The sequence below is a fragment of the Triticum aestivum genome, chromosome 3B (genome assembly GCF_018294505.1).
Source record: "Triticum aestivum cultivar Chinese Spring chromosome 3B, IWGSC CS RefSeq v2.1, whole genome shotgun sequence".
NCBI classification, from domain to species: Eukaryota; Viridiplantae; Streptophyta; class Magnoliopsida; order Poales; family Poaceae; genus Triticum; species Triticum aestivum.
The window spans coordinates 491332945-491347046 of record NC_057801.1 but is presented as its reverse complement, the minus strand read 5'-3'; the positions used below and the strand labels follow the sequence as shown (position 1 = coordinate 491347046).

At 44.6% G+C, this 14102-nt stretch overlaps 1 protein-coding gene across 1 annotated transcript; it reads left to right on the top strand.

Annotated features, from left to right (window-relative positions):
* Positions 1-8720: 8720 nt before the first annotated feature.
* On the top strand, positions 8721-13196 carry LOC123070542 (ATP synthase subunit beta, mitochondrial). The gene is made up of 9 exons (XM_044493791.1): positions 8721-9315; positions 10100-10175; positions 10258-10346; positions 10488-10605; positions 10698-10801; positions 10883-11041; positions 11184-11408; positions 11493-11804; positions 12800-13196. Exons 1-9 carry the CDS (start codon positions 8854-8856, stop codon positions 12908-12910), a joined length of 1656 nt encoding a protein of 551 aa, XP_044349726.1. The 5' UTR covers positions 8721-8853; the 3' UTR covers positions 12911-13196.
* Positions 13197-14102: the final 906 nt, after the last annotated feature.

Below are 14102 nucleotides of genomic sequence, written 5' to 3'. Positions count from 1 at the left end.
TTTATCCCTCTAAGGGGGGATCTCACATCTAGGGGGAGCTTAACTCTAAGAATTGAGTCAAAGCAACTCTAATGGTGTGAACACATCAATGCATTATGTAAAAGTGGTAACCCCACTTGAGCTTAAACGATGAGTATGACCTATGATCAAATGTTCTCATTTGACTCCTAAGTCAATATACTCATATATAGATGACCCAGTCATCGCCAATTGTTTTATAAATGCTAGAATTGTTTGTGCATGCTTTGCCACATATTTCATTCGCCATTTTATTGTGTGAGCATGTTGGTTGCATATTTTACTCATTCGACGACATCCACTTGTTGTTTTGATTGATTGGTTTCTTTTTATTTTGCCAAGTGGATGGACAAGAATGCCTAAGAACTTTCTCTAGCTATCTATGATTTTCTCGTCTCAAACTCTATTCATGCTACATCACAAAATTTGATCAAGTCAGATTCGAACCACTCTGTGTGAGGAGCACTCGGAGTCCCCGATTCGTCATAGAATTAAACTTCCAAAACTTCTTTGTGCGTTTTGGTCTAACCGATTCCTCCATTTCGGTCATACCGAGATCACTAAGTCGATCTAGGTTTTCAATCTCGGTGCAACCGATTTGAACTTTTTGGTCACACCGAGTTGCTGTAACTGTATACAGTTATGCATCTCGGTGCCACCGAGTTGTTCCACTTGGTCACACCGACAGGGTCGGGCTATATATACTCACGGGCAAAAATTTGGAAACTTTCTCCAAATCCCTTCGCCCGCGCATAGCTCGTTCTGCCTCCAGGGTCTCCGGATCGTTCTCCTCGTCGCCAGCCGCCTCCAGTCGCTGGTCTCCGCCACCGTCAACGGAATTCACCCCCGCCGTTGCCGCCGTAGCGAGTTCATTGCCAAGCTAGGGTATGGACTCGATCACAGTGCTATCCCCGTCTGATTCCTAGCACATTGTGTTCATCATGATTCTTGCCACGATTGAAACAAGTCTATCCAGTCAAAACAATCCTTAGATTAGAAGTGAATTGAAAATTTAGGGTTAGGTTTCCATCGAAACCATCTCGGACCCACCGAGTTGCAGAACACGGTTCAACCGATTTGGCTAATGCCATTGCACAAGTGATTCTCGATCTGACCGAGAATTGCAAATCGGTGTGACCGAGTTCAGGACTATGTGAAACCCTAGCAGTCTCGGTGCCACCAAACTGTGACTCGGTCTGACCGAGTTCACTAGTTTAGGTTCCAAAAGCTGCTTCGGTATCACCGAGTTTGCAAATCGGTTGATCCGAAATGCTTTCTGTGGAAAACTAAAACTAAGTTTTTGAATCATTCTTTTGCAAAAACCTCTGTATTTTGTGATTCTCATCCACTCTATCTCATCTACATCTATTCACAGGGTCAGCAGTCAGTGTTTGCAACATGTCTGATCAAAGTGACAGCCAGAATAGGGAAGAGGAGCAGGTTCAGATGAGTGAGGGCACTAGTCCCTCTAGTACATCAGATGATGGTAGCATGAGCACCCCAAGCAATTTGCCTAAAGCTGCCACCAGAACCAGAAAGAAGAAAACCTCAGGATCTGAGGATGAAGACTATGTGGCAGTAGAGGATGATGCCACTTCCAAGAAGAAGGTGGTCAAGAAATAATATGGATCAGCTGCAGCCACTAAGCCAGTAGTGCAGAAGAAGGCACCTGCAAGAAGGATTCCCACTTCCAAACCCAGGAAGGTTGCCACTAGAGAAACCATGAAGTTTACTATTAAGTCAGAAGATGAAGCTGCTGGTCAAGCCAAAAAGAAGAAGAGAGTCCGAACCACTACTGCTAAAGTTCTTGGCAATCCCTCCATGAGGAGAGACTCTGAGGAAGAGGAAGAAGAGGTTGCTGCACCAGCACCCAAGGCTCAGAAGCTTATGGGCGATGCTATTAGGTCAGGGGCTGCATCATCAAAGCCCAAAGAAGCACCCAAAGCTGGCTCCAAACCAAAGACTGCACCAAAGAGGAATACCAGAAACATATCTGCTGCTGAGAAGAACAAGGCCCCAGTGCCTGAAATTGCTGCTGAAGAAGAAGATGAAGAGCATGTTCTGAGAAAGTTGAAGCCAAAGACTCCAGACCACAATGATGCTCATCCTGTGGCTGAGAACATGAAGCCGAGGAAGGATGCAGGACTCAGACAGTGGAGATTGTCTGATCCTTATGCTATCAGGAGAAGGGCTGCTGTTGACTACTGGTTCCAGAGTAAGGAACAACAGGATTTCTATGAGACAATGTTGTTGGACAAGAAGCCTATAGTTTGTGACATGAGGTGGGTCGACTGGACCTACATGAAGGAGAATGAGGAACACTATCCTGGTGTGCAAGACAGTTTCAATGCTTGTGGAGTTGCAGACTTTGTTGGGCAGAAGCTCACAAAGTGGAATGATGAGCTCATTATGCAATTCTACTCCACAACACATTTCTATCCAGATGGCAGGATTGTGTGGATGTCTGAAGGTACAAGGTACCAATCAACTATTGAGGAATGGGCAAATCTGATCAATGCAACTAAGGAGAAGGAAGATGACTTGGATGTCTACGCCAAGAAGAAGATGGATCACAATTCCATGGCTCATATGTACAAGGAGATCCCAGATGCTGCAGTTGAGACACATAAGTTTGGATCTGTACATTATCTTCTGTCAGGACTCCCAACTATCAACTAGATCCTCAGGCATACTCTATTGCCCAAGTCAGGTGACCACAACATGATCAGAGGCCATGCAATAAACTTGCTACACTTATTTGATGTGCCACAGAAGTTCAAGGTCATGAGCCTCATTGTTGAGACTATCAAGAGGACAGCAGCTGACCAGAAGAGAAGTTGTGGGTATGCCCCACAGATCCAGGAGCTTATTAACTCCAAGATGGGCACGGGCACATACTTGTTGGATAAGGATCACATGCCTATCTATCCAGAATTTGAGGACAATCAAGTGGTTATGGATGAAGATGAACCATCTTCTGTGCATGCTCAAGCCAAGAAGGAGAAGGCAAGGACAGAGAAGGCTACCAAGATGCCAACAATGGAAGAGGCATCTCAGTACTTTCTGAAGAGCAAACAGGATCAACTAGGCTACTTGATTGCATCCACTATGAGGATTGAAAAAGGGCTGGCCACCTTGACTCGAAACCAGGAGAGCTTGGAGAGGATCATGGAGCAGAAGTTCTATAACTTGGATGTGAAGGTAACTGAGATCCAGTCTGTTGTTGAGCAGCTTCAGGATGACATGGAGGAGAGGAAGGGCAAGACAACCACAGATGCATTTGCCAGAGTGCCTAGAGCTCAGAGATCAGCTACAGTGCCAGTGACAGACACCAGAGCCACTTCATCTGCACCAGCTACAGCTCCTACAGCTCCAGTGCAACCAGCTTCAGCACCCACACCTCCAGCTCCATCCACATCTACCGAAGTCTTCGTCCAAGGAGCCATCTCTACACCACCACCTGAAGATCAAGCCTGAGAGTCGATCTAGTGCTATGCATTTTCTATGAACTTTTTGGTAATTTGTTGCCAAAGGGGGAGAAAAATGTATAGATCATAGGCTTCGAGAGAGATTGTTGCTTTTTGTTCTCTCGTGCTTTGGTGGTCGAACTCTATTTGCTTGTTTGAGATACTCTATGTCTGTGTGATACTTGATGATCATGTGTTTGATCATATGCTACATTTATGCTTGTTGGATGACATTATCCTTTTTATCTCTATATGATCATTCACTTTGCTTGGTGATGAGTGCATGTATTTAATTATTATCATTTTGAGCGCTCCACCAAGATGTATGTGACATGGAAGAGTTACCCATGAGCCTAACTCCTTGTGCATTTGCAGTCTAAAGCAAATCTTAAACTATGCACAAATTTAGGGGGAGCTCCTGCTTATCACATACTTCTCAAAGCGACAATGTTTTTCACTCTTATTATCATTTGTCGAAGCTTTGATATATATGTTGTCATCAATTACCAAAAAGGGGAAGATTGAAAGTGCAACTATCCCTAGGTGGTTTTGGTAATTCCTAACAACATATAGCTCATTGAGCTAACATCATTCCAAGATGAATATTTTAGGAAAAGCTCAATGAATGGCATGGCATGGATGAGAAAAGTGGATCCCTCAAAATGCTAAGGAGAAAAGGATCGGCTCAAGCTCAAAAGCTCAAGACTCTACATTTTATATTTTAGTGATCCAAGATCACATTGAGTCTATAGGAAAAGCCAATACTATCAAGGAGGGATGAGGTGTTGCTTAATGAGTTTCTTGCTCTACAGTGCTTAGTGATATGCTCCAAAACCCTCAACTACTTTCTCATATCCACATATGACCTGAACCCAAAAGTCAAACTCAGCCCCACCGATTCTTTCTACCCGGTGCCTCCGAGTTCAGATGTCATAGCAACTGCCACAAACCCTAGGCAAATCGGTCTCACCGATAGGGATCTCGGTCTCACCGAGATGGGGTTGTAATCTCTCTGTTTCCCTTCGTAACATCTCGGTACCACCGAGATGAGCGATCGGTCCCACCGAGATTGCAATGTAAACTCCCTGTTTCCTTTTCGTAACATTTCGGTCCCACCGAAATGAGCGAATCGGTCCCACCGAGTTTACCTGACCAACTCTCTGGTTAGCTTATTACCAAAATCGGTCCTACCGAGTTTGTGTAATCGGTCTCACCGAGATTACGTTATGCCCTAACCCTAACCATATCGGTCCTACCGAGTTGCATGTCGGTCCCACCGAAAATCCTAACGGTCACTAGATTTGCTGAATCGGTCTGACCGAGTTTACCAATTCGGTTCCACCGAGTTCGGCAAGTTGTGTGTAATGGTTAGATTTTGTGGAGAGGCTATATATACCCCTCCACCTCCTCTTCATTCGTGGAGAGAGTCATCAGAACAAACCTACACTTCCAACTTGCTGTTTCTGAGAAGGAACCACCTACTCATGTGTTGAGGCCAAGATATTCCATTCCTACCATATGAATCTTGATCTCTAGCCTTCCCCAAGTTGCTTTCCACTCAAATCTTCTTTCCACCAAATCCAAATCCTGTGAGAGAGAGTTGAGTGTTGGGGAGACTATCATTTGAAGCACAAGAGCAAGGAGTTCATCATCAACACACCATTTGTTACTTCTTGGAGAGTGGTGTCTCCTAGATTGGCTAGGTGTCACTTGGGAGCCTCCGACAAGATTGTGGAGTTGAACCAAGGAGTTTGTAAGGGCAAGGAGATCGCCTACTTCGTGAAGATCTACCGCTAGTGAGGCAAGTCCTTCATGGGCGACGGCCATGGTGGGATAGACAAGGTTGCTTCTTCGTGGACCCTTCATGGGTGGAGCCCTCCGCGGACTCGCGCAACCGTTATCCTTCGTGGGTTGAAGTCTCCATCAACGTGGATGTACGATAGCACCACCTATCGGAACCACGGCTCAAAAATCACCGTGTCTCCAAATTGCGTTTGAATTCTCCAAACCCTTCCCTTTACATTCTTGCAAGTTGCATGCTTTACTTTCCGCTGCTCATATACTCTTTGCATGCTTGCTTGAATTGTGTTAAGATTGCTTGACTTGTGCTAAGATAGCTAAAATCTGCCAAAGACTAAAATTGGGAAAAGGATAAGTTTTATTTGCTCAAGTAGTCTAATCACCCCCCCCTCTTGACATACTTTCAATCCTACCTTTCACCAATGTTTTTTATTAATTCTGAAAATTTGCTTCGTGGATTTTCACGTCATTCTGAGAACTTTTATTTTTGCACAAAAATAACACCATGACAGTTCTGCTGAAAACATCGTCAGGCCGGATTAGTTCCATTCAAATCATGCAAGTTAGAGTCCAAAACAAGGGCAAAAGTGTTTGGAAAAGTAGATACGACGGATACGTATCACTCACCACCGATCATGGAGATTTGGGATGCCATGGATTTGGTAGGAGGGTTAGGATTAGTGGAACTGCCGTAATGTGAAAGGACGGGTCGACTAGGAGCGAACTATCATAATGTTAAAGGACGTCCGGGGACGAGTAGGAGCGAACTGCCAGTGTTTTTTGATTGTAAAAATGCTGAGTGGGGCGTGCGAACGGCAGGGTAGTGGCTTGCCTGGTGGATAAATGGATTCATGCACAGTACTATGGGCCCAATTAGATGTCATGTCTACTCGACACCCAATTAAATGGCTTTCGATGTCATGTCAAGCATCGGGAAAATTACAGGTGATACGAAGCTTTCCATTCTCCCAAGATACGGGCTTCCGAGAGCCCTTGGATTTGAGATCGAAGGTTGCATGGCGTGATTCTAGACCTATGGGTGAATATCCTATCCTGGAGGGTTTTCTGCAAATTTTCAGCAACTTAGCATGCAACCGTTCAATCTCAGATCCAAGGGCTGCCAGCAGCCCGTATCATGGTCGCGCCTACCACAATCGTCGCCTCGCTCGCACGGTCACGCCCTTGGAGATTTAACACGGTGCGTTAGGTTATATGATGTTGGCATGTCATACATAGTCATCACTTAGTCACTCATACTACAACAAGGTTAGCTATAAGGTTGGCTATAAGAGTATTTTTTTTACTTCTCTCTATCTCTTTCTTTGTAGCATTTATTGCATTTGCCAAAGAGTGACCTCTTCCAATGAAATGGTGCTTAGATGAGGTGCTAAGGGCATTAAATGGCTTAGCAATCAAGTCCCCAATGCATAGGTGCTTAGTTTTTTGTTGCTAAGTTTGCTTCATTTAATTTAGCTATAGACTCGAAATTGTCTTTTCACCTAGGTACACGCGCTTAGCACCGTTTCTTCCTTGGGTCACCAAACTAGTCTCTCTCTTCTTAATTAATTTGCCACATCAGACTTTATACCTATGTGGCAGGCTTAGCACATGTAGGAGCAAGTAACCACAATAGTGGGCTATAAGCCCACTTTACATGGCATTTTTGCATATGCGGAGGAAAGAGGCAAGGAAAAAGTGGAGGAGTGGGCTCTCATGCAAGAGTCAGCCTCTACATGGTGGAGCACTAGGAGAGGCACCTGTATGGAGGTGGTCAGAAATCGGGAGACTCACGCCGGTCGTAGCATCGCAGTTAAAATGATAATGGCAAGTCAAATCATGGGGCCCCACTTGTCCAGCAGTAACTCGCTGTCAAATCACACAACCCTACGTTTGCAGCAGCCTACTCCCTCATCTTCTCGCGTCTCTGTCGAACCGACTAGGCGGAACTGTCCCGCCTACCGCGTAGGAAAAGTCCCGCCCTCAACTTTTAAATAGTACAGTATACTAATTTTGTATCCATGGATTGCGCCATGGAGCAAGGCCTCAAGAAAACAGTGGTACACTTGTACGGAGTATATAGCACGCCCGTCGCGTTCGCGTCGCACCGGCCGGTCGGTTTGGCACGCCGCTCTCCGAATGGAACACACGTCATATTGCATTTGCACACACATTTGGGAGCACAATTAAGAACCGACCATAGGCACACTTCCCGACCCCGCAAGTCGGGTGAGTTAATAGAAGATAGACACGAGCAATAGTACTAAAGAAGTGTTGTACATACGTTGGTGCCTGGATGATCCCTGCAAGACACGGAAGATTAGTTCGTCCATGCATGTGACCAGACTCTAGCAGACACGCCTAGATTGGCTATCGTCTACATATCGTGCAGGCTGTGTTGTACAGGGTTGTAGTTCTGGTGAGAAATCTAAAAAAAGGTTTCTTGTCATCTCGCAAAATTAGGTGTCATGTGCTTCGGATCACTGCGAGGGTTAAACAGTGACAACTGAGTTGGGCTAGTCATTGGGGGCACATGCACGAAGACTACTCGACTGCCATCTAGGTCAAGCCGGCTATGTTAATTAGGACATCTTGAGTTTGTTCCCGTTATCTTGAGTTTTCATCTGTTCTTTTAGTAAAATCAACACAAATGGACCTAAGAAGAGCGTTGAATTTGAGTTCGGAGTGGAGGAAGACGGCAAAGGCACTGAGGATGGCTCCACTCCGAAGGTCGTATCCGATGGAATGTCGCACGCCCTCCCCGTACCGAGCTCGCTGTCATTTCACACCCCACCCCAAGCCCGTCGTCACTTGCTCTAAGGTGTGACTATTTATGCGTAACATTAGTTGACTTTATCATTATATAAAACAAACTATTGTGTTAAGAAAAAACAATAGGATGAAATAGATGAACTGTTTTATTTTATTTGGAGAGCCAATTATACATGAGGAACAAATCGCCCAAAAAAGCGAACCAACCTATTGGTTGGATGGTTAGAGGGACTGTGGTATCCCCAGCCCACCAGGGTTCAAATCCTGGTGCTCGCATTTATTCCTGGATTATTTCAGAATCGACGACGAGGCGCCTGCGGTGACTTCGTAAATCTCAAGATGATATGCCGGCTCAGTCTTTTGGAGGTGCTCATAGGAGTAGGGTGTGCGTGTGTGCGTTCATAGGGATGAGTGTATGCGCGTGTATATGAGCGCTTGTGTCTGTACTGATGCTCAAAAAAAAAAGAACAAATCGCCCAAAAAAAACTAGGATGAGGAACAAATCGCCCACAAAAAAAAACTAGGATGAACAAATGAGTGATGACACATCTCTCTTCAAGATAAAAACTGACGATACATAGGCAAGCAGACGCTCCAGTAATCTCGGTCTACAGAGGACCGAGCCCACCCGCGAAACCCTCCCGCTCCCGAGAACGCCCCAGTCCCCAACCCTCCTCTCCTTATTCCGCGCCCCGACCCCGATCCCAAACCCCTATCACCCTTTCCCGTAGTGCGGAGCCGCCACTCCCCACCCCGCGGACCATTTCGCAAACCTAGATCCAAGCCCTCGTCGCCGGCCATGGCCACCCGCCGGGCCATCTCGTCGGTCCTACGCACCGCCTCCCGCATCCGCGCCGCCTCCCCTTCCCCGTGCCCCCGCGCGCCGCTCCACCGCCCGTCCCCGGCCGGCTTCCTGCTCAACCGCGCCGCCGCCTACTCGTCATCCGCCGCGGCGCAGGCCGCTCCGGTCACGCCGCCACCCACCTCCGATAAGCACACCGGCACTAAGATTACCGATGAATTCACCGGCGCCGGTGCGGTGGGTGAGGTGTGCCAGGTCATTGGGGCCGTGGTGGACGTGCGGTTCGACGAGGGTCTCCCCCCGATCCTGACGGCGCTGGAGGTGCTCGACAACAGCATCCGCCTTGTGCTCGAGGTGGCACAGCATCTCGGGGAGAACGTCGTCCGCACCATCGCTATGGACGGGACGGAAGGTCTCGTCCGCGGCCAGCGCGTCCTCAACACCGGCTCCCCGATCACTGTAATGCTGCCCTCTCCTGCCTCTCAATCTCTGTCATGTTCGAGATGTTTCATTTTGATCTAATTCTATTCTGATGAAATGACGAATCGGTGGGTGTTGGATTTGATTTGTATGTGCCGATCTGTGTATTAAATGGCGAATCATATATGGCTTTAGTTAGCGAATGGGTTGACATCACACTGATTTGGTGCTGATCATTGGTGACGGTACAAGTGCAAAGTAAATCCATTTCTGTAGTTTACCAATGGACTTGCCATACTGATTCAGTAACGATTGTTGGTAAGGAGACAAATGTGAGGCGTTCACTCTGCAAACCATGGACGTCCTTATGTTGCTATTTTTGATACTGTTTTAATATATCGATTCCTATCACCAGAGTATGAAAATATTTAATTAGATAGCCAGTAAAGTTACTGGATGGTGCATGCCATGTGGGACAAATTTCTGGCTTAGCATCTCTATGCTCTGAGGATTGCTCAAAGCATAGATAAGGTATCCATTAGTGAGAAAGGCAGAGTATGCATGGGCGCCATGCAGGGTTCTCACTAAGTGATCGTGTGAATTGGTGGGTCCAGAAGACCATACATTTCCCAGTATATTTTCATAATATTTAATTATTTAAGTTCAAAGTGACTTTTTTTAATCTGAGAAATTCAATCCAAGTGTTACTTTGAACCATATCGTTGTCATAAACTTCTTATATCAGAAATCGGAGGGGGTGTCACTATATTCGAGCATAATTTTTCTGCTTTTGTTGATGCATTTGTGATGTTCACTTTTGTAGGTCCCTGTTGGTAGGGCGACTCTTGGGCGTATTATCAATGTTATTGGTGAGCCAATTGATCACAAGGGAGATATAAGTAAGTCTGTTAAACATGCATTGAAACTGTGATCATTACCTGTATATGAATTTAATTTACTGATTACTCCTCTCTGCTGCAGAAACAAACAGTTACCTGCCTATCCATCGTGAAGCCCCTGCTTTCGTTGAGCAAGCTACCGAGCAACAAATCCTTGTTACTGGAATTAAGGTGTCCCTTCTAAAGTGTCCCTTCTAAAGTGTTATTTTCTTAACACACATGACTTCTAATTGGTTAGGCATCTTTAGATTAGTAAGAGAATTCCTATCTGTGCAAATATTAATTCTAATGTGAGCATTTTACTTCCACTAGGTTGTGGATCTACTTGCACCCTATCAAAGAGGTGGTAAAATTGGTCTCTTCGGTGGTGCAGGGGTGGGCAAAACTGTCCTTATTATGGAGTTGATTAACAACGTTGCCAAGGCCCATGGTTAGTATTTTGCAGAGCTTGATAGTCATGCCAAGCTGTTTGTTTATTCTAGGTGTTTATTTTGCCTTAGTTGTTTCACTTGTTTATTCTAGGTGGTTTCTCTGTCTTTGCTGGTGTTGGAGAACGTACACGTGAGGGTAATGACTTGTACAGGGAAATGATTGAGAGTGGTGTCATTAAGCTCGACGACAAGCAGGTACATGAAACACATGTCCAATATATTACTGCATTTTGTATGTATTGGATAAATCTTTCTTACACTAGTGTTTTGTTGCAGAGTGAGAGCAAGTGTGCTCTTGTGTATGGGCAAATGAATGAGCCCCCTGGTGCTCGTGCTCGTGTTGGACTGACTGGTTTGACTGTCGCTGAGCATTTCCGTGATGCCGAAGGACAGGATGTGCTTCTCTTCATTGATAACATTTTCCGTTTCACTCAGGTACCCTTATGTCAATTACCAGCAATGACATCTTTGGTAGTTGGTTCACAATTGACACCCGCAAACATATATGCTCAGCTTTCTGCTCAACTTGTGTAATATTATGCCTGAAAAAGCTGTATGTCTGGTTATTCTATGTCAGGCAAACTCTGAGGTGTCTGCTCTGCTTGGACGTATTCCATCTGCTGTGGGATACCAACCAACCCTTGCTACCGACCTGGGAGGGCTGCAGGAGCGGATTACCACCACAAAAAAGGGTTCTATTACATCCGTGCAAGCTATTTATGTGCCAGCTGATGACTTGACAGATCCGGCCCCTGCTACCACTTTTGCCCATCTTGATGCTACCACCGTGCTGTCACGACAGGTTGCCTACCTAATATTTAGCTGTATTTTTTGTTGATTGAAATCTGGTTGTTATCGATTTGACTTGATTTGTGCTACATGGCAGATTTCTGAGCTCGGTATTTATCCTGCTGTCGATCCTTTGGATTCCACATCCAGAATGTTGTCTCCTCATGTTCTTGGCGAGGCTCACTACAACACTGCTCGTGGTGTTCAGAAGGTTCTTCAGAATTACAAGAATCTTCAAGATATTATTGCCATTTTGGGAATGGATGAGCTCAGTGAGGACGACAAGTTAACAGTCGCTCGTGCTAGGAAAATTCAGCGGTTCCTTAGCCAACCTTTCCATGTTGCTGAAGTTTTCACAGGCGCACCTGGAAAGTATGTTGAGCTTAAGGAGGGTGTTCAAAGTTTCCAGGTAAATAGTTTGACCCCCCCCCCCCCCCCTTCTCAAATTGATTTATTCCATTTGTGTTCTCAAGATATTCTGTAGATATTTGGTTTTGTTATTTGTGTTTGTTGCAATGGTTGTTCTGTGGTGACAAAATGAACACTGCATATGATATATCGTCTTTGAATTTGAATTTATTAGAAAAGCTAGATAATGCACATTTGTGCGTTGTCTGTTTCCATGATCGTGGTCTCTAACATCTGATCACCTTGCGTGTGCACATGATGCTGATGCAGTGCACTGTGATGTGGGAAGTAGCTGGAGCGTCACACATTAGATTGTCACCCCATAGACTTATGCCAAAGAAAAGATGTGTTAATTCTAGCTACTTAGAAATCTTATTTTCTTGATAGAGTTGTGTTTCTATGGATTTTGGTTGGAATTTCACTAGAAAAGTAGTGATTGTTTTTTTTGGTCTGGTACATTGACAGGATAATGGTTAGGCCTTGTACAATGCTAGGTGCTTATAAAAATAAACCGGGTTTTTCTGAAGCATCAATGCCTATTTCTTCAGGAGAGACGCCTAATTAAGCATCTACCCTGTACAAATAAGCACTGGTGCTTAAAGAAAGCCTGGTTTATTTCTTCAAGCACCTCTCCTAAGCACCTTGCATTGTACAAGGCCTTAATATAGCTGAATTGACCTGGTAGTGTCAGAGGAAATAGCTATGCATGTGTTTCTAGTATAACTCCAGATATGTGTTTGGATCACCTCATTTAGTTTTCAAATATTCCAATCAGTATGATTATGTGCCCTAGTATTACTGCGCTGGTGGATATGCACTGGTCAATTTCAGGAACGAACAAACAGCTCCCAAGTTTTAGGAACACGTGTTGTTGAAAACATCATATGTTTTGTTATGTATGCATTTTGTGGTGCTTCGTTTCCTTGATGAAATATGCCAATATTACTTGCTGTTACTTTTGTGACCCGTTGTATGAATCTTGTCAACATGTCACAGGGTGTTCTGGATGGGAAATACGATGACCTTTCAGAGCAGGCATTCTACATGGTTGGAGGAATAGAGGAGGTCATTGCCAAGGCTGAGAAGATTGCCAAGGAGAACGCTTGATAAGAAACTTCCTCTTTACAAGCAACCTGCAATTTTAACCTTTTCGTGGTCAACCTGTTGTGCTTTTTACTGTCTGTTAGCCAGGATATGTATTTAGAGGCAGGAGGCCCGGCCCTGCTGATGGATGTTTCCCCCCTCCACTTTTTCCCGAATAAGGACTCGCAGTGACCTATTTATCTGGCTTACTGCCCTTCAAGGAAGAGAGTGTTCTCTTTTTGTGACACATGAGCGGCCACACCGTGTGCTTGTTCTCGGTGAAAAAAGAAACTGAAATATTTGTCTCTCATGCTGCTGTCGTCGTACGTGTCGTATAAGTCATGAGGGTTGCCATCGCAAGCATATTCTCTTTTCTGTGCTATTAACATTTTTACTCCATACCTACTTCGATTGACTAGATAAAAACCTGAAATACAAGCAGCATTATCTTCCTACAACACTCACGTGTTGCATCCTATTCAGCAATTATCTCAGAATAACTTTTCTTATATTGAAGCTGAATATTCAAGGTGTGTAAAATCATTAGTGTGCTCAATTAGGTTAAACATGATCTGTCAATGACATCCACAGTTCGTAGATTATTCAGTTTCATGGGGCCAATTAATTTGAAATTCGCAAAACAAAAAATTACTCCCTCCACAAAGAAATACTCCCTAAAATAAGTGACTTAACTTTGTATTATCTTTAGTACAAAGTTAGCACAAAGTTGAGTCACTTATTTTGGTTAGGAGGAAGTATGAGTTATGGTAATGTGTTAATTATGGTTGTTAAACAATGTACAGATAATCTCTCAGCTCTTGGGGCTATTCTTTTACATTCACGACCATATTTCAGACAGTTAGTTTGCCAAATGACATTACAGATTTCTCATAACATAAAGCTTCCATCAACTTTTCCACATCACATCTCCCACAACTGCTTGCAGAAAATCCACGCCCTAACCAAAAGCAGCCATTCACTGCAAATACGATATCATACCTCATGCAAATTGCAAGATACATAAACATTATAATTGCACTGTGATATGGAACCTTGAGCCCCAACATCTTTTCGCCAATCTTCTCAAGGAGTTTGAATGGATATTTCTCTATGCATTAGGATCGAATCTTCCCAAGGAGTCCGAATGGATCTTTCTCTATGTATTGGGATCGAGAAACCATAGGAGTCTTATATGGATATGACTTGTCCATATTGA